Source organism: Budorcas taxicolor, chromosome 11, assembly GCF_023091745.1.
Source record: "Budorcas taxicolor isolate Tak-1 chromosome 11, Takin1.1, whole genome shotgun sequence".
Lineage (NCBI taxonomy): Eukaryota > Metazoa > Chordata > Mammalia > Artiodactyla > Bovidae > Budorcas > Budorcas taxicolor.
The window spans coordinates 106,689,972-106,716,136 of NC_068920.1; the positions used below are offsets into that span (position 1 = coordinate 106,689,972).

The following is a 26,165-nucleotide window of genomic DNA, read 5'->3' on the forward strand; positions in this document are numbered from 1 at the left end:
GGTGTTGGTTACCATGGGTGCAAAGGAGAAACAAGCTGAGCCCACTGTGGAGCGGACCCTGAAGCCTGGACTCTTGTCAAGTCAGACTAGCATTAAGGTTCATTTTGCCAGTGGAGCATTTTTGACTGAGAATGCAGAAGGCACTAGATAGTAAACTTTACATGTTTGAAAACTGGTCCATCAACAGCAGGATAATAGATATGAAGCCGGTGATTAGGAAAAGTAGATTCTCCCAGAGAGAATGTTTAGCTGGAATAAAGGAAGGAATCTGAGTCCTCTGTTACAAGCCCTGAATAAAGCATAGCACTCCTAGTCTGTGGAAGTTGTTATCGAGAATCCCCAAGTTACCTATTTAGAATCCATTCACCAACGATAACATGTATCTGGTCAATGAACAAGTGAGAAGGTTGCTTGAGAGATCACATATTGGTGGAAAAGTTAAATGGGTATTTTTGTTTCACATGTCATTTGTCATATGAAATACAGGGCATCATTCCTCATGCTAAGAGGACATACTATACTCTTTACCACTTATCAGAGATTTTGATTATCTCCTTCTTCATCCACATACAAAAGTTATTCTGCAGTTTGAAAATCTTTATATTTCTCTCTCTTTATTCTTGATTGTCAGGACCAATATCCTTCTCTAGGCATTTTTTATTACCATGAACAATTCATGTTCATTTGTGCTTAAGTGTCAGCAGCACATTGATATTGCCGATTACTAAAGTTTAAAACTGTACCCACTTGCCGGGAGCCAGCGTGAGGAACTCCGCCCATGGCAAAGGTCATGAGGAAGGAGGCTTGGCATACGCAAAGGCGTGATCAAGCCTCAGGAAACCCCCTGTTCCCGAGCATCTAACCCCAAAACCAGAATCTGTTTTATGCGCTCACCTACACCTCTGACTTTACCGGGGGCTCTCCCCCATAACCGTTTCTCTCGGAGAAGGAGTAAAAGTGCAGCTCCAAGGCAATAAAAATTCTTGGGCGTGACAAGAGTGTTTCAGCTTACGGACTCCTCTGAAGGTTATCTAGCCCACCTGTACAGGTTCGTCAGGCCACATGTGATTGTTTACAGCCTCCCAATCTGAGAGGCATGAGATGTTTTAGACTTATTAAAGGCAAATTCTTTTGGGGAGTTAGAAATTATTAGTATAGTGGGTTGGTTAGGAATTATATTGGTGAAGCGTTTTTCATTTGTTGTGTCAATAATTGCTGCTAATTCCCTGCTCTGGGTGGGACAAGGATGTCTCAGGTCAAACCTCTCTGCTGACAGACTAGCTTGTGTGACAGGATTATCCATACTCCTGCCACATGATTGTTTACTACCTCTCAACCATAAACAGCACAGAGAGTTTTGGAGTATTTTGAGAGTCTTAATTAGCATAGGGCTTTTCTTCTTGTTGAGTCAATGATTACCGCCAGGCCTCCATATCCTTAGGCACCTAGGAATAGATTAATCAATGTATTTGGAATATAGCAAAGGAAATATAGTAGTTTTTAAGGTTAGCAATACTAGACTTTTTGAGTTAATGGATTTTCTCTTTTGTAATAGATCACTGTACTTTGTTATAAATCACTGTGTCCTTGCTATGTAAAAATGTAACTTTATCACTATCTTAAGACTAAATAGATCTTAAGGGGAGCATTGGTGAAAGGATTTTCATTTGTTGGGCTGATGTTTGCTGCTAAATCTCCATATTCCTTGCCCTTATAATGAATATAACTAGCATATAGGAGAAATAAGCATTAACCTTTAAGCATATAGGAGAAATAAGTATTAACCTTTAAGATTAATCATGTTAACCTTGGGTTAAATAAATTCCTTTCTGGATTGTAACTCACTACACCCTCACCCTATAGGAATGCAACTTTATTTGGAGGGTGGTGCCTGGTTTAAGAAAAAACACCCTTGGAAGAAATAAGTTTTTTGGTTATCAGAAAGAAAGGATCATAAAATGTCAGCAGGTCTCACTCATGGCCAGAAGATAATGTAATATCCCTAAGACCTTTTTTTTTATACATTTATGTGAAGCACCTGATTTTGATAAAGGTCAGGACTGCTGACCCCTGCGTGACTCTGTATTCATCCCTATGTGTAACAAAAGGTATATAAGCAAACCCCAAAATAAAGAAATTGGATCAGTTTCCAGAAAGACTGATTCCCTCATGTCGTTCTTTTCTGCTCCCTGTTTTTCTGGCTGAATTCCCATCTGGAGCATGGGTGCCCTCCAAGTCTACTTATTTGCCCCGGTTTTCAAGCCCATGCGAGAAGGAGCCCAAGGAGGGGCACCTTCCGATATTCAAGTGGCAACGGTGGCCCAAGGTAGATGGTGCAAATTCCTTGTCTTGGAATTTTATTGGTATCCCACGTAAACCAAGTTATTCAGCCCCTTTTTCTCTCCTAATATTTTCTGGCCAAATTCCCATCTGGTGCATGGGTACCCACCAAGCCTATTCATTTTGCCTGGGCTTCTAAGATCGGACCGGGGGGGCCTCAGTGCCTCCTCTCCTTCAGGAGAACGGGAAGACGCCTGCGGCCTGCATAGGTGGTGATTGGTATCCCATGTGAACCAAGTTATTCAGCCTCTTTTTCTCTGCTAATCTTCTAATCCCTCTCTATCTGTAATTAAGTAAGTTTTTCCAAAGACGCCGACACTGTCCCTACCTTCGAATTCCCTGGATCCACCGGGGCTGGACCCCGGCACCCACTGTCATAGTAAATATGAACCACGTGTAGCTTCACAACTTAAATTCAGTTCAGTTCAGTTCAGTTCAGTTGCTCAGTCATGTCCGACTCTTTGCGACCCCATGAATCACAGCACGCCAGGCCTCCCTGTCCATCACCATCTCCTGGAGTTCACTCAGACTCACGTCCATCAAGTCCATGATGCCAACAACTTAAATTAGAATTACTTAAAATTAAAAACATAGCTTCTCAGCTGCACCACCTGCGTTCTAGGTGCTCAGTGGTCACCTGTGGCTAATGTGGGTTGCCATGCCCTCCTCCAGGGGCTCCTCCTGACCCAGGGATCAAACCCTCCTCTGTTTTGTCTCCTGTGTTGGCAGGTGTATTCTTCACCACTAGAGCCACCTGGGAATCCCAATGGTTGCCATATTGAGCAACACAAATGCTGGCACTTTCATCATCACAGAAAATTCAATTATTCAGTAATGGTCCAAAAGATCACCCCTGGTCACTCAGCGGTGTTATGGCTCAGAGCACAGACCTCACACACTCTTGGTCCTGATGCTTCCTTGGCTGGTACAGCTACATGGTTCTCAAGACTGCTCTGTAGAGCTTTCTGGGATGAGAGGATGAGGCTGGGTTGACAGTTCTAGACTAGGAGCCTGCTCCTACCCACTCGGCCCTTGCCATTGTACCTGCAGGGACCCTCCCATCCCACCTGCTCTTTCCCAAAACCAAGAGATGTCTTTGACATTTCATGTGGCTCAAGAACCTAGCTCTAACTCTTTTACGACCAATATCTTTCCTGAATTCCTGTTTAGATGACTGGATTATTGAGGATAGAAATTTTGTGTGTTTTCTAAGGCATGTACAGACTAGTGATGGAAGAAACTATCAGTTTCAGAAGTATTAATAACAGTAAAAATCTCACAGTCAAGATGCTTTGAGATTCCACATTGAAAATTTTATAACTGTACCACAAAACTGCCATTAGATGGCAGACAAATGCCGCAGAAACACAAGACAGAAGTCTGTGCTTAGGAGTGCTGAGATACTGAGTGCTACTGTCCCATTTTCAACATAAGCCCCTAAGGCTTGAATGGGCTCAGATGTGATGGGGACACCTGGAGAGGAGCTGCTTCGTGCTGAGTGGTGGAGAAAACCCGTGAGCTGGGAAGATTCCCATGCCCTCCTCCAGGGGACCTTCCCAACCCAGGGATTGAACCCACATCTCCTGCATTATAGGTAGATTCTTTTACTGCTGAGCCACCGGGGAAGCCCCCCAAAATGATACAAACTTATTTTAAGAAGAAACAGACTCACAGACAGAAAACTAATTAATGGTTACAAAGGGGAAAGAGGTGTGGGTAGAATATAATTTCATTGTGTATAATATATATATATTCCATTGTATATTATATATATCCCTTTATATATATTCCATTGTGTGTGTATGTGTATATATATATATATATTCCATTATATATGTATATATTCCATTATATATGTTTCATTTCATATATAGTAGAATATTATCCAGTGGTGTGAAAGGAGGAAAACCTACCATATGCGCGATATGAATGGACCTTGAGCACATTATGCTCAATGAGATAAGTCAAATGGAGAAAGACAAGTACCATATGATATCCCTTACATGTGGAATCTAAAACAGTTAAACTCATAAGAGAGGAATGATCAATGAATGAGGAGTTTTCACCAGGCCATATACACCTGTGCAAACCCAGACTGCACCGTTTGCTCCTGTCTTCCACACAGCTCATCCCATTTTCCTGCAGAGCAGTGGGCTTATTTGCTCATGTCTCATTTCCCATGGACACATGTAGTTCTAAAGCCGAAACAGGGTGACCACAAGACTGTGTCTTATCCCTAGCGACCTGCCTACCAGCTCATCTCCCTGCTGTGTTCAGTTTACCTCTTATGGTAACTGACAGGATCCTCCTTAGGAAAGTTGCCAATGGACAGTTAGATCCAGAGAAAGAAAGAAGGAAACCAGACTAAACCAGACATGTTGTCTAGCATGCTCCAAGAAGATGCTAGAAGACTGAAGGAGATGCCTGACTTCCCAGGTCTTCACAAACCTCACTCCTCTCAGTCCTGTCCACGGAAACCCCAGAGCTACACACTTGTCCTGAAGAGCTGGAAACAGCACAGATGACCTGATCTGAGACTGTGAGATGCCCCAACTTACAACACACAGGAAAGAAACCAAGGGTCCCCCTGTGGTCTCTGAGGGAAGCAGGAGATCATTCCTTCTCTTGAGACATGGGCTGGACCTGCTGCTGCTTTGTTGAGTCCGTAACATGCATCCATATTCCATCAATATGTGAATTCCTGTATTATTTCCTCTAGCACCAACTTAAATTGTCAGTTTTGTTGATAGTGCGTGCATGCTTCAGTCATGTCCGACTCTATGTGACCCCATAAACTGTAGCCTGCCAGGCTCCTCTGTCCATGGGGATTCTCCAGGCAAGAATACTGGAGTGGGTTGCCATGCCCTCCTCCAAGGGATCTTCCCGACCCAGGGATCAAACCCAGGTCTTCTGCATTGTAGCCAAATTCTTTACCATCTGAGCCACTATAGATAACCTGTAGTATCTATTAGGGATTAATATCAAATCAGGACCCATATCTCAAAAAGCTGAATCTTATTTTCAAAAGGGATTATGGCATTATCCCAATACTCTAGAGGTCTGAACCATGGCTCTCCTGCTGGAGCTTTCTGTAACATTCATCCACTGTCCCTATCTACCCAAAGCACTTTAGCATCATTGGTTCACTGGGTCATAAGATCTACTACAGGTTGTACTTAGTGCAGACTCTTCTGTTCTGGGGATTACTCAGAACCGGCAAGCTTACAAATTATTCAGAAATGAACCAGAACAATTGACTCCAAAATGTATATGTTGCCTTCATAATCCCAAGAGAACTAACCAATATTAACTCTACTTTTCAGTTGTGAGGCTGGTGTTTTCATTTTGAAGATAATTTCCTGATATTCCCCTGACCATCCACATGTTAGAAACTTCTTTGCAACTACAGGCAGGACCACACTGGGAGTTATGGAAAAGGTGTGTGATTTTTCTTGGGCTTCTCTATTTAGCCACTGAATTCACGGTTTTGAGCTGACTTTGGCTTTTTAATTTTGAAAGCCCTGGGAATAATTTCTTTTTTTTTTTTTTTTTGAATAATTTCTTAAAATCTGGAAAACTCTAGTGATGCATTCAAATATTTTTTATGCTTCCTCTCACTACCTGTTCCTCTTCAGGACTTCAATTATATACACAATAGATGACTTCAAGTTGTCATAGCTCATTTCATGCTCAGCTCATTTTATTGTATTTCTTCAATATCTTTTTCCCGTGGTGCTCAATTTGGATATTTTCCATTGCTAAAGTCATTAATATTTTCTTCTATGGTACCTAATCTTGTCAGTTGAAATTGCTGGACTCTATTAAAGTCTTGCTTTTAAGCTTTATTAGGAAAGACCAAAATGGCATTTAGTATAGGGGCAATTTTGCCCCACTACTAAAAGAAAGCCTTGCAGAGTGTGCCATCTGATGCCTAAACAACTAATCTTGGCTCTTTAGGTTTCTCCCTTAATATAACTTCAGAGGAATTTTTCTATAATATCAGTAAATTACTCACATGTCTGTATCCATCAGTACATTGTTAAATATGGAAGGCAAACTCTATAGTTATTCTGGGTTCTCTCTGTGTATTGACAATTTATCACCTCAAACGCATCAGGGAATCAGATCAAAGAAGAAGATGCTCTGGGCCCAATGATATCACCAGGTATCAAACACAGAGATCTTAGATGAAAAAGTAGCAAGAAAAGCATTGTATGAACATTGAAAATAGCAAAAGAGCACTGTACTGAAAGAACACTAAACAGATTCAATGCCTTGACCTCCAGGGAGAAACACACTGTCCATAGGCAAATTTGAGCTGCTCTCGTCAGACTTGGGCATCGGGCAGACATTGCACCCGTGCTGTGTTACGGAGATTGGCCAGCCCTGCAGCTATGCCCAACTCTCTGCTAATTTGCATGTTACTGGAGATAAACCCCCTGCCCTGGAGACTTATTAATGCTCTGAGCACATCTTGTGCAGAAATCAGTCCCAGTCAGGACACAGAGTGAACATGAGGGCCCCCCTCATCTCCTCGGTCTCCTGCTGCTCTGGCTCCTCCCAGGTAAGGATGGAGAGCTCTAGAATTTGCTCTGCCTGTGTGATCAGTACTGCCTGATCCTACAGGATAGTCCTCTTGTATCATTAGTAATAACATGGAGATGTGTTTTTATGTTTCCTATCTCAGGTGCCAGGTGTGACATCCAGGTGACCCAGTCTCCATCCTCCCTGTCTGCATAGAGAGAGAGTCTCCATCACTTGCTGGCCAGTCTGAACACTAGCAGTGAATTAGACTGGTATCAACAGAAACCAGGGCAAGCTCCTAAGCTCCTGATCTATTATGCAACCAGACTGCACACCGGAGTCCCATCCCGATTCAGTGGCAGTGGATCTGGGACAGATTTCACCCTCACTATCAGCAGCCTGGAGGCTGACGATGCTGCAACTTATTACTGTCAACAGGATTATAGTACACCTCCCACAGTGTTACACACCCAAACATAAGCCACCCAGGGGAGCAGATGTGTGAGGCTGGGCTGCCCCAGCTGCTCTGGGTGCCTCTATCTGCTGAGAGCATTTCAGAGATGCACCCATGTTTTGAATGCCACTGGAAGGTCTGGTAGAAGGGGCAGGGAGCCTCCTCAGCACACTGACTCCTTGCTCCTCCTCAGTGTCAGCAGCATAGACATGACTCTTCCCCACCTGACTTAACAAAGGCCAGATGGTTATACCTGCAGAGTCTGGTTTATGACACCAGTCAGAGTTCACTCAGCAAAAGAAAAGCCAGTCTACATCGCTCAGTCGTGCCCAACTCTTTCGACCCCATGGACTGTAGCCTACCAGGCTCCTCCCTCCATGGGATTCTCCAGGCAAGAGTACTGGAGTGGGTTGCCATTTTCCTTCTCCAGGGGATCTTCCCAACCCAGGGATCGAACCTGGGTCTCCCACATTCCAGGCAGACGCTTTAACCTCTGATCCACCAGGGACTCCATACTCCAGGCAGGGATTTTTAAAAATACATGGAAATGTTTGTTCCAATGCTACTCTCAATCATATGTAAAATAGGTGGGCAGTGGGAATTTGCTGTGTGATGCAGGGAGTTCTAATCCAGTGCTCTGTGACAACCTTTAGGGGTAGGATGGGCTGGGAGGTAGGAGGGAAATTCAAAAGGGAGGGTACATACATATACTTATGGCTGATTCATGTTGATGTATGGCAGAAACCAGCACAATATTGTAATTACCCTCCAATAAAAAATAAAAAGGAAAAATGCATGGAGCGTGAATCTTAAATATGACCTTTAAAAGTCTGGGGAGTGTGATACTAGGTCAAGCAGTGGAAGAAATAAATTCCCTGGTGTGGGAATTGTAAGATTCAACATCGTCCATCAAGGGACCCAGAAGGATACTAACCCCACAGAGAACCAGGTAATAATAAGCGGACTTATTACCCAGCATAAGCTGTGGACCTGAAGAACCGATGAACCTACTCTAACCCACTCAGCTGTAGCCTGAGAACACCTGGAGAGTGTTTACCTAGGTAGACATCCATACATACCCTCACTTTTGATCCAGCAATAGCCCTTCTTGGTATTTACCAAAATTAGTTTAAAACTTATATTCACCTACACATGGATTTACTAGCAGCTTTATTCATAGTTGCTCACATTTGGAAGTAATCAAGATGTTCTTCAATAAGTGAATGGGTGAATAAAGTGTTGCACATTCAGACTATGGAATATCGTTGCTGTTTAGTCACTAAGTCATGTCTGACTCTTTTGTGTGACCCCATGGATTGTAGCCCACCAGGCTTCTTCTGTCCATAAGATTTCCCAGGCAAGAATACTGAAATGAGTTGCCATTTCCTTCTCCAAGGGATCTTCCCAATCCAGGGATAGAACTCGTGTCTCCTGTATTGGCAGGTAGGTTCTTTACCACTGAGCCACCAGGGAAGCTCATGGAATATTACTCAGCTCTGAAAAAGGAATAGCTATCAAGCCACGAATAGACACGGAGCAAACTTAAATGCATATTACTAAGTGAAAGACATCTATCTAGAATGGCTACATATTACCTGATTCCCACTATATGACATTCTTAATGGCAGGATTATGAAGATAATTAAAAGGTCAGTGGTTGCCAGAGATTGCGTACAGTAGAGGAGAAGGATAAATAGACAGAGCACAGAGAGTTTCCAGGGTTATGAAAGTATTCTGTGTAATATTAAAATGATGAATGCATTTCATTGAACATTTGTCCAAATCCATAGAATGTACAACACCAACTGTGATCCCTAAGGTAAACTATGGACTTCCAGTGATTTAATGTGTCAATATAGGTCCATCAAATGTAATAGAGATGTCACTCTGGTGAGTGATGTTGTTAATGGGGGAAGCTGTACTTTGTGGGGCAGGGGCATAAGAGGAATCCCCTTACCTTCCTGTTAATTATTCGACCAGTACATTTTAAACTTCATCTATGTTGGTGGTATGGCAATCGTGTGTTCCTTTTCACTGCAGAATAATTCTCTTATATATGAATATATCAAAATTAATTTATTCATTCTTTAAAGAGTTGTTTTTAGGTTGTATGAATCAAGTTGTTTTTGGAATATTCTTTTCTTAATACTTATTTACTTATTTGTTTGGCTGTGGAAGGCAGGATCTTTTGTTTCAGCAAATGGGTTTTCCTCTAGTTGCAGAACAGGCACTTTGTTGCTCTGTGGCCTCTGGGATCTTAGCTCCCTGACCAGGGATTGAACCTGCATCCCCTGCATTGGAAAGTGAACTCTTAACCACTGGATCACCAGGGAAGTCCCTGGAATATTCTCGCAATGTCTTTTGTGGAATTATACACTCGTTTTCCTTGGGTACATTCCTAAGTGTGGAAGTGCCAAGTCATAGGATTTAGGATGGGTTTGGTAAACCCTGCAAAATAGTTTTCCAAAATGATGAGTGTATTAAAAAATCCTCCAGCTATGTATACAAGTTCCAGTTGCTGCAGTCCTTTCCAATACTGACAGACTTTTTATAACGTCTGTGTTGATAAAGATGAAGTGGTGTTGTATTGCAAATTTATATTTCCCTGATGACCAGTCACGCTCAAAGACTCTTTCTGTGTCTGCATGCTTGCTTGGTCACTCAGCCATGTCTGACTCTACGACCCCATGGACTGTAGCCCACCAAGCTCCTCTGTTCAAGCGATTCTCCAGGCAAGAATACTAGACTGGGTAGCCATTCTGTTCTCCAGGGGATCTTCCTGACCCAGGATCAAAAGTGAGTCTCCTGCATTGCAGACAGATTCTTTACCATCCGAGCCACCTGGGGATCCCTTTATATGTCTACATAGACATTGTTATGCTATTTATGTAGTATGAATCATATATAACACAGAAAATATATATTTGAAGAACCTGCCTACACTGTGGGAGACCCATGTTCAATCCTAAAAGAATGATATTACAAGTCTACTGACTTTATTTTTATTCTTTAAGGTTTTCCTGGTTCTTTGAATTTCCACATAAATTCTAGGATCATCTTTTCAACTTCAAAAAATCCTTTGTTGATTTTAGTTGGATTACATCAACTGTACATGTCAAATTTGCAGAAATAAAATCTTAACAATATTGAATATTCCACTCTATGGACAAGGAAAAATTCAGGGTGCTGACCCAGGCGCTAGACTTCAGAAAGAGTCACCATAACCAGCCAGGACAGTTAATTCTCAATAGGTACTTAGCCTAGTATTAGCAGAACCCAGTGTAGGTTCCTATGATCTTCATCAGGAGTGCATCCATCTCTAATTTTGGGCTTTTTTCTGGTTCAATAGATTGGTTTAGGACAAGTACCTTGCCCACAGTTAGAGGCCTGCAGGTTAGCGACACTACAGAGTCACGGGCCTTGGACCACCCTCACATAGTGCTACAGGTCAGGAATAATCCTCTTATGCTATCTACTGACCCTTGAGTTCAGACTGCACCTGTTGCTTTCTACGCCCCCTCAACTATTCTTGGAGTTACTGTGCTGGAGTTCAGAAAAGCAGGGTAAATTTTCATGGAATATGATTAAAACTCATTTTATTCTGATATCAACATTCAGTACATAGTAGTAAATGACAAATCAGGAGAGTTGCAAAAAAAAAAAAAAAAAGAATCCAAAGCTGTATAGCGTTTTTTTTTTTATTCACCTGCAAATAGTAAGAAGGCCATATACTTTTTTTCCTTCTTGGTGATGGTGTTGCCAAAAGCAACACAAAAGTGGGTCCAGCTGCTTGCCGCTCAAAAGCCAATAAACAGTCAGGTTGGTAGAAAGGAAAGTTTGCTTTATTTCAGGTGTTGGCAACTGGTTGGGGGAGGGTGGCAGACATCTGTCCAAAGGCCGACTCCCCTCCACCACTGGCAACCAGTGGGGCAAGAGCTTTTGTAGACAGAAGGAAGGGGCTACATGCAGAAGCCGCACGGTCAGCTCTGACAGTCATCTTCACATTGGTCACTGATGGTCTGACCAGCTTGGGTGTTTCAGGTACAATCTTCAGTTCCAGGCTCCATTTGTTCCCATTTCTTTGGGCCAGGTCTCTGAATTGTGGCAGCTCATGTCCTGGGCACAGTCTGATCATCAGACAACTGGTGTTGTATCTATATGACAGCTCACAGGATATGGCTGAGAATATTATCCATGGCTCTTGAGAAAGAGCTAAAGGTCCTTGACTATGCCTAACGACTACACTGTTATTTGGTCTCCTTTGATTGTTTTCCTTTGTTTTCATATGTTCTCACTTCTCTGATTAAACTCTTTCTTTGACTAAAGTTTTCCACAGACAAAAGGCAGGCAGAGGACATGAGGGGAGCCCAAGGATCCTAGGGTACTACTCCATTTCAACAGTGTGACTATACGACTGTTTATTCTTTTAAGTATGAGACTATTTGCCCTGTTTAAATTTAACAGTGTGGAAAGTGCTATGACATAACATTCTCCTTCAAAAAATGTGATCACTGCTCTTCCCAAACAACGCAGAATTTTCCTGCTCCTCACAGATATAACTCACATAAGTAATGCAAATCTCTACTTCAAAGCCAGGACGACGGTATCCTCCAAAACTCAGTGGGGGTAGATTACTTTTTAATGTGAAATTACTTTGAATTTTTAAAAAAACCTATTTAACAAGTATTCATAATTCTTAAGGAAATTCCCTGGGGGTGCAGGGATTAGGACTCTGTGCTTTTACTGCTGAGGGTGCAGGTTCAATCCCTGGTCGGGGAACTAAGATCCTGCAAGCCACAAGGTGCAGCCAAAAAATAACAGTAATAATTCTTAAATACAAAATAATCCAGTAACTCTACCAGGATTGAGTCTGATTTATTGTGTCTCCTCTGTCATAGAAATAAATGGCACCTAATTAAACCTATAAACCCACTAGTTCCCTATCCTTCTAACCAGTACCTGAGGTTCCAACATTTCTTCCCAGTAGTCAAGTCCACCTCCCAGGTCCATCTAGCATGTCACTCAAAGCAATGCCATGCCAAGAAAGACATTTAGAATAGAATGAACTCTGGAGGAGTCAGAGATTCCTGGACCATCCTCTGTCCATCTGTAAAGAAACTGTGAGCATGAGGAAGAGAACAACTTATAAATCTTTCAGCTATTTTTTCTCCTATTTTATTCCATAATTACAACAGCAGCAACAACCTTCTGCTTCAACTGCTTGATCTTGGTAAGTTTCCTCTGCTTTTTTCCTCAAACTAACAGGAATAACACTGAACCTCTTAGTCATAATAAGAAAACTGGAAAAATCCAGTGTAGCACAGGGATTCCTTAAGCCAGCAATGCTAAAATATTTGAGTCACCAGTACACACATAGAGACCATATATGTCTAACATAAATGAAAAATAAATCCATGAAGCAGTAACTCTCATTAGTTTACACAACATGCACAGGGATCTTCTTTTTATTTTAGCTCATTTTATTTTATTCTATTATTCTAGTTTATATCATTAAAAAATTGCTTACTGCCCACTAAATTAATTTTTTGATCCGTAATTGAATAAAACACTCCACTTTACAAAATACCATTCTCAAGTGTATGCTTCTTAGTGTGACTTATTGAAAATGAGATCCAAAACACTTGAAAAATACCCTAGAGTAGGCCCCAAGCTGAGAGTAGTTTTCTTTATTCTATGTTATGGGCTAAGTTTTGGAGACAAAGTGAAAAGATTTTAAAAACTGAATAAGAATTATATAAGAAAGAGAAGAGCAATGTGACATTCTAGTCTTTCACAGGACAAAATATAATGGGCAGTGGGATAAAACACACTGAAAGGGTCTGAGGGTCATGGCTATAGATCTATGGGCTTTATAACTGATCGATAAATTAAGATTAAGACACTTGTGAACTTGTTGGATAAAAGATGATGCTGAACCCTGGCTGTGGATGAAATATACTTTGAATATATAAAAATATTCTGTAAAATATCTACTACTGCCAACAAAGGTCCATCTAGTCAAGGCTATGGTTTTTCCAGTGGTCATGTATGGATGTGAGAGTTGGACTGTGAAGAAAGCTGAGTGCCGAAGAATTGATGCTTTTGAACTGTGGTGTTGGAGAAGACTCTTGAGAGTCCCTTGGACTGCAGGGAGATCCAACCAGTCCATTCTAAAGGAGATCAGTCCTGGGTGTTCATTGGAAGGGATTATGCTAAAGCTGAAACTCCAATACTTTGGCCACCTCATGCGAAGAGTTGACTCATTGGAAAAGACTCTGATGCTGGGAAGGATTGGGGGCAGGAGAAGGGGACGACAGAGGATGAGACGGCTGGATGGCATCACCAACTCAATGGACATGAGTTTGAGTGATCTCCGGGAGTTGGTGATGGACAGGGAGGCCTGGCGTGCTGCAATTCATGGAGTTGCAAAGAGTCGGACATGACTGAGCGACTGAACTGAACTGAACTAATTTCACAATTTCACAAGTATGGAAACTGAGGTAAAAAGTTCAAAAATTTGATTGATATTATACAACCAAGTAAGTTATGGAGCTCCAATCCAACTGAATTGGTTTGACTTCAAGGTTCAGTGTGTTAATCACTGTGGCTGCGAATAAAGCTCTAGTTCCTGAATACACAGAGATTGTCTTACAATTTGGAATAACATCAATAAAGCAGTTTTTTGAGAGAGACGAAAGAAGAGAAAGTGAAGGATTTCTACTTGGCAATGGAGTTACTGTGGTGTGGTCAAGGTTGGGGTCCTCAGCTATTCAGTTAGTCTCTGCTTATACCACACTTTTGTTGTTCTCTGCTAGTTTAACCTATGTGTCAATTTTTGGTTTCTGTCTCACTGCATCCCTCAGCTCCCCTGGAAGGCATTGTGAGGACAGGGTGATGGCTGCACAGGAAAGTTGGTCCTTAAGATCTCAGTTCTGATTGGATCTAAGCTTCATTCCATTTAGTAATCTCACAGGACATGGTGTCCACTAGATGCTTATAGAAGGAATAGACACTTTTCCATATTCTCTAAACCAAGTATATCATGGTTTTGTCACTATTTATGGGAAGATTTAAATTGCTTCTTTAAACCATATTGAATGCATACAGTCTAAAGGCTGGGAGCAGTGCCTCTGGTCCTCACTCTGCTCTCTGGTTCCACACAAGGCAAAGAAGCCTGTGTCTTTTAGGGTTTTGCAAAGGTGCCTTTATGATACAGCTCTTTCTCCTCTTTCCCAGCACTCTCTCCATCCATTCTAGGAAGAGATAGAAAATATTAACAGACCAGTCACAAGCAATGAAATTGAAACTGTGTTAAAAATCTTCCAATGAACCAAAGTCCAGGTCCAGATGGCTTCACAGATTAATTCTATCAAACATTTAGAGGAGAAATAGCACTTATCCTTCTCAAACTCTTCCAAAAATGGCAGAGAGTGAAAACTCATTCTAAGAGGCAGCATCTTCCTGATACCAAAAGCAGCAAAGATTTCACAAACAAGAAAATTACAGGCCAATATCACTGATGAACATAGAGTGGAAAATTCTCAACAACATACTAGTAAACTGAATCCAACAACACATTAAAAGGATCATACACCACAATCCAGTGGGATTTATCTCAGGGATGCAAAGATTCTTCAATATATGCAAATCAATCAATGTGATTCTCCATTCATTCTCTAGTCCACAAGTTCTCACACTTTTTAGCCTGAAAATGAATGAATGCTCCTTCTTTGAATCTGACAATCAAGTATTCTATGATTTGTAAAATAGTAATTCTATAATGTTAAATCAATTCTCATTTACTTCTCCAGGAAAGATTTTCTTCATATTGTTTATAACAGATTTCCACATGACCTGACCATACTTCCACCAGATCCCTGGGGAGAGCAGTAATTTCAAAATGCAATTGACTGCTGGTGACTGAAACTGCTGAAGGTGAAACTCCGGATAAGGAGGGACTACTCTCATTGACTAAATTTTTATCATCACCAGTGGATATTACGAAACAGTGACAGATTTAAAGTGTCAAAAGGGGAAAAAAAGGCAACAAGAATTTTATAATGAAACTATCTTTTGAGAACAAAGAAATGTAAAAATATCCCCTAATAAAAGTGAAGAGAAGTCATTGCTGGCAGGTATGGCTATAAAAACTACAAAAGAAAACCCTTCAGATCAACTGACTCAAATCCACAGGAAGGAATAACAAAAGTAAAGAAGATAGAAACAAAAAATGCTGGCTTCAATTTATATAATGTTCAAGTCCAGGAAAAATCAAACTATTGTGGTAGATGTGACAATAACCACTACCTTGTTGCATTAGGAGGAGTCATTATTGACCCAAAAGCTCCCGGAGAGAGGTGTTTGGAAAAGATCTGGTCAGTGAACTTACATAAACTTGACTCAGTTGCACAAATAAGATTTCTGCCATTTACCCTGTATTTGTTTTAATCTCAGTTTTTAAAAAAGTACAAACTGAGTACAAAAAAGTACAAACATTTATTTCGTATTTTAAATAAAAAACATGAAAAGAGAATAAGCATCACTGAATATTTATGAAACTTAAGCTTATTAAGGAGAAGACAAAGGCAACCCACTCCAGTACTCTTGCCTGGAAAATCCCATGGACAGAGGAGCCTGGTAGGCTGCAGTCCATGGGGTCCCTAGGAGTCGGACATGACTGAGCGACTTCGCTTTTCCTTTTCACTTTCATGCACTGGAGAAGGAAATGGCAACCCACTCCAGTATTCCTGCCTGGAGAATTCCAGGGACGGCAGAGCCTGGTGGGCTGCCGTCTGTGGGGTCGCACAGAGTCAGGCACAACTGAAGAGACTTGGCAGCAGCAGCAGCAAGCTTATTAAAGAGAAGTGTAAATGTAACTGGAAAGTACTAAAGAACTAGAAAACTGGCTGAGGAAATGAAGGAAACATTTAATTGCATCTCTTTCCCATTGGGAAACATTGATTTTATTCTCTGTTGGTTTTCCCTCAAACAGACATTGTATATCTCTCTGCCCTTATCCTCCCATTGGCACTCTCCAAGTGACTGCACCCACCAGGGCATTTGCATTTTGGTCCCTAAGAAAAGACTCAGGTAAAACACTGCAGGTGAGAACTTTAAGTCTGAGATAAAAGATCAGCTCTAGTCTTGCTTTGACTTATCATCACTCATCAGATAAACTCTCAAAATGAAATTCTGCTCAGATCCTGGGGCTCCTCCTACTCTGGGTCCCAGGTGAGGACGGAGTGGGGATGAGAAGGAAGATGGAGGGTGAGTTCTGGGGGCACCACTGCCCTCCATGTTTATTTTGTCCAAGAGTTAGAGGCATATGTTCTATCCTTTGGGAAGAGGTATGTGATGTTTAGGTCTATGAGTCTGAGGAACATTCTAGAAAGAAAAAGGACCTATCCTCTGGTGAAGACTGTGACACAGAAAGAGGGGGATGCTGTAGATGACTTGCAGAGACCCCTCAGTACATCAAAAATCTTACACTCTTTTTCGAAATTGAATGTATTGGGATAGTAACAAAAATCACAAAATGTTGCTTAACTTGAAATAAATAACAGAAGGAGAGACTATGGCCTTGAGAAAACAGAAAAATCAGGCACATAAAGATAATATTTCCATAAACAGAGTGGCTTCCCATGTGGCATCAGTGGTAAAGAATCTACCTGCCAATGCAGGAGATATAAAAGACATGGGTTTGATCCCTGGGTTGGGAAGATCCCCAGAGAAGAGAATGGCAACCCACTCCACTATTCTTACCTGGGAAATCCCATGGACATAGGAGCCTGGCAGGGTCATAAGGAGTCAGACATGACTGAGCGACTAACATACTTTTTTCCCCACCAACTCAGATAATAAAGACATTTACAAAACCTTCCCTGAGCTCCCCTTAAACTAGAATATTTATCAGTGAATTTTTCCTATAGCCAAAACTGGTACAGTTACTTAGGAAAGATGACCCACTTCATTCATAGGTCTCAGGGCTCAGGAATCCAGTCCAGTGACCTGCAGGTGGGGAGCTCCCTCTGATGGATGGCTTATCTCAGTTATCACCCAAGGAGAAACTCTCACTTTTCATCAAAAAGAACCTCCATTTGGACCTGTCATAACACAATCCTATGTCTGTCTTTAATCTTGGCCAAAGCAACATGGATTTGTACTATTTGGGCTGACAAAGTCTATAGACCAAAGTCTACAAAATATGTGGTGCTGGAAAAGACTCTTGAGAGTCCCTTGGACAGCAAGAAAATCAAACCAGTCAATCCTAAGGGAGATCAATCCTGAATATTCATTGGAAGGACTGAAGCTGAAGCTCCAATATTTTGGCCACCTGATGTGAAGCGCTGACTCACTGGAAAAGACCCTGATACTAGGAAAGATTGAAGGCAAAAGGAGAAGAGGGCGGCAGAGGATGAGATGGTTAGATAGCATCACCGACATGAGTTTGAGTAAACTCTGGGAGACAGTGGAGGACAGGGAAGCCTGGCATGCTTCAGTCTGTGGGGTTGCAGAGTCAGACACGACTGAGCAACTGAACAGCAACAACAACTACAAAATATGCAACCATATCACACTCTCCACCCCACAAATTCTAACTCCACGATAACACACCCAAATGATTCCACCAACAACACTATCTGATAACATGCAGGAGGCAGAGGTTCTTTTTTAGAATTAGGGATATTATGTTCTCTGTGTACAGGCTCTATAAGAAAATTTGAAAGCTTTTTCTGACAAAGAAATAATTTTTATAAGCATTTACTTTTTCTGTGTATTTCAAGGCAACAGATGGTAAAATAAAACACCAATCAGGATTTAAAACTTTATGTTAATTTCACAGAAAATAGCAATACTATCTGAAATTCAAGCTAAAGAATACTTTGTAAAAGTAGCCTTTTAAAGAGTTGATTTGGGACTTCTCTGGTGGTACAGTGAATAAAAATATGCCTGCCAAAACAAGGGACATGGGCATGGGTGTGATCCCTGGTCCTGGAAGATTCCACAGGCCCCAGGACAGCTAAGCCCATGAGCCACAACTCCTGAAGCCTGTGTGCCTAGATCCTGTGCTCCTCAACAAGAGAAGCCACCACAATGAGCAACTCAAACACTGCAACGAAGAGCATCCCCCACCCTTGGCAACTAGAGAAAGCCCATATGCAGCAACGAAGATCCAACACAACCAAAAATTAATTTTAAAAAAAAAGAGAATTGATTTACAACAGAAGAAAATACGGCCTTATTTCCACTCTTATTTTTTCACTATAGAAGTTTCCATATTAGGTAGTGAGTGATTAGTTTCCAAGGCCTGCCATAACCAAGTATCACAAACTTAGAGACCTAAAACAACAGAAATGTATTCTCTCATAGCTCCAGAGGCAGAAAGTTTAAAATTAATACCCCTGAGGGGTTCTGATCCAGCACCATTTTCTACAAGGACCTTTTTTTTTTTTCACTTTTTTTTTAAATTGGAGTACAATTGCTTTACAATGTTGTGTTCGTTTCTGCTGTACAATGAAGTGAGTCAGTTATAAGTTCAGTTGCTCAGTCGTGTCCGACTCTTTGAGACCCCATAGACTGCAGCACACTGGGCTTCCCTGTCCATCACCAATTCGTGGAGCTTGCTCAAATTCATGTCCGTAGAGTCAGTGATGCTATCCAACCATCTCATCCTCTGTCATCCCTTTCTCCTTCTGCCTTCGACCTTTCCCAGCATCAGGGTATTTTCCAATGAATCAGCTATATAAATACATATACACCCTCCCTCGTGGACCACCCTCCCCTCCATCGGATATCCCACCGCTCTGGGTCATCACAGAACATTGAGCTGGGCTCCCTGTGCTATAGAGCAGCTCCGCACTAGCTATTTCACACATGGTAGTGCACATATGCCAATGCTGCTCTCAGTTCATCCCATACTCCCCTTCCCTGGCCCTGTGTCCACCTGTCCATACTCGACATCTGTGTCCCTATTTCTGTCCTGCAAATAGGTTCACCAGTCCTGGTTTTCCAGATTCCATATACATGCGTTGATATATGACATTTTTCTTTTCCTTTCTGACTTACTTCACTGTATGACAGACTCTAGGCCCATCCACATACAGTGATCATCTCTGATGAAAGCCCAGGAAAATGTCAGTCATAGGTATAGAACACTGAGACATTAAAAGAGTAGATTTGTTCTTATTATAACACAGAATTTCCTTTTAAACTGTAGATTCAAGACTATGGCCAGCCAAATACATGATGAGAAAAAGTTGATATGAGAATTTATAACCATTCAGAAAAAAGATCATATAGTAATATAAAAATATTCCTTGTTCATTCTCTCCTACTATTCCAAGGAAATTTTTCTCTTTAGAAATCCTTTGATTAATCTGGTATATTTATTCAAAATGTGATAGTCACCAGTCTATAACAACTGGTTACCACATTCACTGCCTGAGGCATGAAATTCTGTTTTCTTGTCTTTTGCCTTAAATACGGCCTATAAGCTCTTTAGTTAGAAAAAAGAGATTTTTCTAGCCAGATAAATTTCTTTTGACCCGAGTCACTTGAATGCTTTGTAAACTTTAATTCACTAGGTACTGAAGAAAGATAGTTTCTAATACTTGGCTCTAAAATTCTTAAACAGTTAACCAGGCGATAGAACATGACAGATCACTCGAGGTAACTAAAGTCCATGATGGTTTGGGGAGAAAACTTGAAGATCAATACTAATGGGGATGAAAGCTATTTCCTTCTATCACTTAGCTAGGAGAAAACCAAGCAAGATGCCCATTCACCTCCCAGAGATTGATTTGCACATACATCTCCACATTGTCAGGGTCTCTAATGCGTTCTCAGAGAGGCAAGACATCTACACTGGGTAAAGTAGGCATCCTTAAGCCAGTGCCCCTTAAGTTTTTAGATCACAGTCACACATATATATGGGCTTCCCTGGTGGCTCAGATGGTAAAGAATCCACCTGCAATGCGGGAGACCTGGGTTCTATCCCTGGGTTGGGAAGATCCCCTGGAATAGGGCATGACAACCCACTCCAGTATTCTTGCCTGGAGAATCCCCATGGACAGAGGACCTGGCGGGCTACAGTCCATGGGGTTGCAAAGAGTCAGACATGACTGAGCGACCAAGCACAGCACAGTGCGCACATATACACAACATAGGTATAATGCATATTTTAAAAATCCACAAAACAGACTTACCATAAGACGATATCACATATTCGTTTTCCATTCTATTCCACTTTAACCTATTTTATTTCATTATTCTAGTTATTGTCATTAAACTATCTGGTCATGACACTCTAAATATGGGGTCCCCAAACCCCAGGCAATGGAATGCTACCAGTCCGAGGCCTGTTAGGAACTGGGCCACACAGCAGGAGGCAAGGGGGGATGGACAAGCGAGCAAAGCCTCATCTATGTTTACAACTGCTCCTCATTGCTCACCTTACTGCCTGAGGTCCATCTCCTGTCAGATCAGTGCGGCACTGGATTCTCATAAGAGCGCAAACCCTACTGCACTTGAGTCATCCCGAAACTATTCCCCCTCCCCCATCCACTGAAAAATTTTCCTTCATGAAACCAGTCCCTGGTGCCAAAAAGGTTGTGGACTGCTGCTCTAAATTAATTAATTTCTTGGCCCGTGAACAGATAAAATCCTCCATTTTAAAATACGGCCCTAGGGAATAGGCTTCTAAACGTGACATGTTACAAAGGCCCTGCATTAAGAGCCCGAAGAAACTACTGGAACAAACTCAAAAGTCACAGCAGTACGTTCTCCTTATTGTAAATCATGAGGCAAATGTTAGAGAAATGCAGAAAAGATTAAAAAGGATCTATCAAGTTAGAACCAATATTTCACACCCATCTCAAGAGCTTGATAGCTCATATAATACACAATAGGTTCAAATTAAAGTTTAAGTCTTAGAGATCTGTATAACTATTTTTCTTTTTAAATTTTTACAAGAAGACCTTCCTTTTGTAATTAGATTTTAGACCCTCAGTACAGATAAGTACCACAAAATGCAGAGAGGATTTCATCTTACAAATACCAGAGAGAAGCCCCTGGGACTGAATGTGGGTCCATGATGTGAGCACCCAGGAGGCCCTGAGCCCCACAGCAGCTGCAAGGACACAACTGCTTAGCCTTCATGATTTGCATGCTTTCTCCAGAGTCCGTTTCTGCTCTTCAGAATCCTCATAAATAGGCTGCTGAGTGATTCTGGGCAAGAAAAGAGAACCTCAGGCAGGACCTGGATGAAACATGGGTGTCCTGACTCAACTCTCCAGCCTTCTGTTCTTCTGGTTCCCAGGTGAGAAGGGGAATGCAGGGGATACCCCCCGGAGATGTGGGAATTCTTCCCTGCTAACTGGGAAATACTGCCCAGGGTCTCTGTGGATCTCTGACCCCCAATCCCTTCTTGGAGACCCCAGTGCAGCTAAGCTCTGCTGGGAGGCAAGTGGCATGGGATTTGTTAACCATGGTGACTTTGTGTTTTGCTTCCTTCTCAGCTGCCAGCGGGGAGGCTGTGCTCTACCAGACTCCAGCCTACATCGCTGTACCCCTAGGAGAGAGCATCTCCATCACTTGCAGAGCCAATCAAAGCATTAGTGATTACTTAAGCTGGCATAAGCAGAAACCTGGCCAGGCTCCTATGATTCTCATCTATGATGCTGATAATCGTCGTAATGGTGTCCCAGAGAGGTTCACTGCGACTCAATCTGGGACAGAATTTGTTTTCACAATCAGCCAGGTAGAGGCTGATGATGCTGCCATGTATTACTGCCAGCAGTCTTATGTGCTTCCTCCCACACTGTTACAGCCCCGGACATAAACAGTCCTCCCAGGCCAGCTATATGCTGAGGGTTGGTGGTTACAGCAGCTGCACTGTGCCATGTGGTCTGTTCAGAGCTGCAGGGTTTACTTTGAGGAAGGGTTTGCAGGGTGCAAGGATAATCCTTGCAAGGGACTTCAGTCCTTTGAAAGCTTCCTTTCTGGACAACACAAAACCCTCCAACTTCTATTTAATTTATTCTAAAAAGAGATTTCCATTTCAAGCCTGCAGAGGAGTTTGTCCACAACACGGTTTTTTCACAGTGTGTAAAAAGTTTATTATTATTTTCTTTTATTGAGGTATAGTTGTGTAACGTATGTGTAATATGTGTTTCTGGTGTACAACATAGATTCACAATTTTTTTAAGTTATATTCATTTATGTGAAAGTCTCTCAGTCGTATCTGATTCTTTGTGACCCCATGAACTGTAGCCCATCAGGCTCCTCTGTCCATGAAATTCTCCAGGCAAGAATACAGGAGTGGGTTGCCATGCCCTTCTCCATGGGTCTTCCAGACACAGAGATTGAACCTGAGTCTGCTGCTTTGCAGGCAGATTCTTTACAGTCTGAACCACCAGGGAAGCTCTACATTCATTTATAGTTATTATAAAATATTGGCTATTTCCCCTGTGTTGCACAATATATCCTTGTAACTTATTTTTTTAAGTTTTTATTTTGGATTGGGGAATAACCAATTAACAGTGCTGTGATAGTTTCAGGTGAACAGCGAAGAAACTCAGCCATATGTATACACGTATCCATTCTCCCAAACACCCCTCCTATCCAGGCTGCCACATAACGTTATGCAGAGTTCCATCATGGCACAGTCTTTGAATCTCTTCTCTGAAAAGCACTCTGAGAAGTATTTTTAAAGACAAATATCTAGACCAACAAAAAGAACCCATATTCAAGGAATATGACTATTTCTACTACTATTACAAATTCAAGGAAATACGACTATTTCTACTACTGATATTTTTACTAATACTACTACTACTAACAATAATATACACAAATAATAACTACATGGCCAATCGCCATTTAAGGAAGACTTCAGTCAGTTCAGTCACTCAGTTGTGTCTGACTCTTTGCGACCTCAAGGACTGCAGCAAGCCAGGCCTCCCTGTTTATCACCAACTCCTGGAGTTTACTCAGACTCATGTCCATCAAGTCGGTGATGCCATCCAACCATCTCATCCTCTGTCGTCCCCTTCTCCTCCCACCCTCAATCTTTCCCAGCATCAGGGTCTTTTCAAATGAGTAAGCTCTTCACATCAGGTAGCCAAAGTATTGGAGTTTCAGCTTCAGCATCAGTTCTTCCATTGAATATTCAGCACTGATTTCCTTTAGAATGGACTGGTTGGATCTGCTTGCAATCCAAGGGACTCTCAAGAGTCTTCTCCAACACCACAGTTCAAAACCATCAGTTCTTTGGTGCTCAGCTTTCTTTATAGTCCAACTCTCACATCTATACTTGACTACTGGAAAAACCATAGCTTTGACTAGATGGACCTTTTTCAGCAAAGTAATATCTCTGCTTTTTAATATGCTGTCTAGATTGGTCATAGCTTTTCTTCCAAGGAGCAAGTGTCTTTTAATTTCATGACTGCAGCCACCATCTGCAGTCATTTTGGACCCCAAGAAAATAAAGTCTGTCATTGTTTCCATTGTTTCCCCATCAATTTCCCCATCTAGATGCCATGATCTTTGTTTTTTGAACGTTGAGTTTTAAGCCAACTTTTTCACTCTTCTCTTTCACTTTCATCAAGAGGCTCTTTAGTTCTTCTTTGCTTTCTTCCATAAGGATGGTGTCATCTGCATGTCTGAGGTTATTGATATTTCTCCCCGCAATCTTGATTCCAGCTTGTGCTTCAACCAGCCCAGCATTTCTCATGATGTACTCTGCATATACATTAAATAAGCAGGGTATCAATATACAGCCTTAACATACTCCTTTCCCTATTTGGAACCAGTCTGTTGTTACATATCTAGTTCCAACTGTTGCTTCTGGACCTGCATACAGATTTCTCAAGAGGCAGGTCAGGTGGTCTGGTATTCCCATATCTTGACGAATTTTCCAGTTTGTGGTGATCCACACAGTCAAAGGCTTTGGCATAGTCAATAAAGCAGAAATAGAAGTTTTTCTAGAACTCTCTTGCTTTTTTGATGATCCAATGAATGTTGGCAATTGACCTCTGGTTCCTTTGCCTTTTTTAAATCCAGCTTGAACTACTGGAAGTTCACGGTTCATGTACTGTTGAAGCCTGGCTTGGAGAATTTTGAGCATTACTTTGCTAGCATGTGAGATGAGTGCAGTTGTGCCATAGTTTGAGCATTCTTTGGCATTGCCTTTCTTTGGGACTGGAATGAAAACTGACCTTTTCCAGTCTTGTGACCACTGCTGAGTTTTCCAAATTTGTTGGCATATTTAGTGCAGCACTTTCAGAGCACCATCTTTTAGGATTTGAAATTCCAATCAACTGGAATTCCATCACCATCACTAGCTTTGTTCATAGTGATGCTTCCTAAGGCCCACTTGGCTTTGCATTCCAGGATGTCTGGCTCTAGGTGAGTAATCATACCATCGTGATTATTTGGGTCATGAAGATCTCTTTTGTACAGTTCTTCTGTGTATTCTTGCCACCTCTTCTTAATATCTTCTGCTTCTGTTAGGTCCATACCATTTCTGTCCTTTATTGAGCCCATGTTTGCATGAAATGTTCCCTTGGTATCTCTGATTTTCTTGACGAGATCTCTATTCTTTCCTATTCTACTGTTTTTCTCTATTTCTTTGCATTAATCACTGAGAAAGGCTTTCTTATCTCTTCTTGCTATTCTTTGGAACTCTGCATTCAAATGGGTGTATCTTTCTTTTTCTCCATCAGGAAGCTTCCATAAGCTTCTTATCCTTCTCCATCAGAGGGCAGACAGACTGAAAACCACAATCACAGAAAACTAACTAATCTGATCACATGGACCACAGCCTTGGAACTCAGTGAAGCTATGAGCCATGCCGTGTAGGGCCACCCAAGACAGACAGGTCATGGTGGTGAGTTCTGACAAAACATGGTCCACTGTAGAAGGGAATGGCAAATCACTTCAGTATTCTTGCCTTGAGAACCCCATGAATAGTATGAAAAGGCAAAAAGATAGGACACAGAAAGATGAACTCCCCAGGTCGGTAGGCACCAAATATGGTACTGGATATCAGTGGAGAAATAACTCCAGAAAGAGTGAAGAGATGGAACCAAAGCAAAAACAATATCCAGTTGTGGATATGACTGGTGATGGAAGTAAAGTCCGATGCTGTAAAGAGCAATATTGCATAAGAACCTGGAATGTTATGTCCATGAATCAAGGCAAATTGGAAGTGGTCAAACAGGAGATAGCAAGAGTGAATGTCAATATTTTAGGAATCAGCGAACTAAAATGGACTGGAATGGGTGAATTTAACTCAGGTGACCATTATATCTACCACTGCAGGCAAGAATCCCTCAGAAGAAATGGAGTAGCCATCATAGTCAACAAAAGAGTCCAAAATGCAGTACTTGGATGCAATCTCAAAAACAACAGAATGATCTCTGTTTGTTTCCAAGGCAAACCATTCAGGATCACAGTAATGGAAGTCTATGCCTTAACCAGTAATGCTGAAGAAGCTGAAGTTGAATGGTTCTATGAAGACCTACAAGACCTTCTAAAACTAACAACCACAAAAGATGTCCTTTTCATTATAGGGGACTGGAATGCAAAAGTAGGAAGTCAAGAAGTACCTGGAATAACAGGCAAATTTGGCCTTAGAGTACAGAATGAAGCAGGGTAATAGAGTTTTGCCAAGAGAATGCACTGGTCATAGCAAACACCCTCTTCCAACAACACAAGAGAAAACTATGCATGGACATCACCAGATGGTCAACACCGAAATCAGATCGATTATATTCCTTGCAGCCAAAGATGGAGAAGCTCTATACAGTCAGCAAAAACAAGACTGGGAGTTGACTGTGGCTCAGAT

The 26,165-nt window shown here is 41.6% G+C and overlaps 1 gene segment (V, D, J or C); it reads left to right on the forward strand.

Moving 5' to 3' along the window:
- The first annotated feature begins 21,586 nt into the window (after nt 1-21,586).
- On the forward strand, nt 21,587-22,157 carry LOC128055695 (immunoglobulin kappa variable 3-11-like). The segment is given in 2 exon segments: nt 21,587-21,635; nt 21,835-22,157. Coding segments are annotated over 2 exon segments (372 nt in total).
- The last annotated feature ends 4,008 nt before the right edge of the window (nt 22,158-26,165 follow it).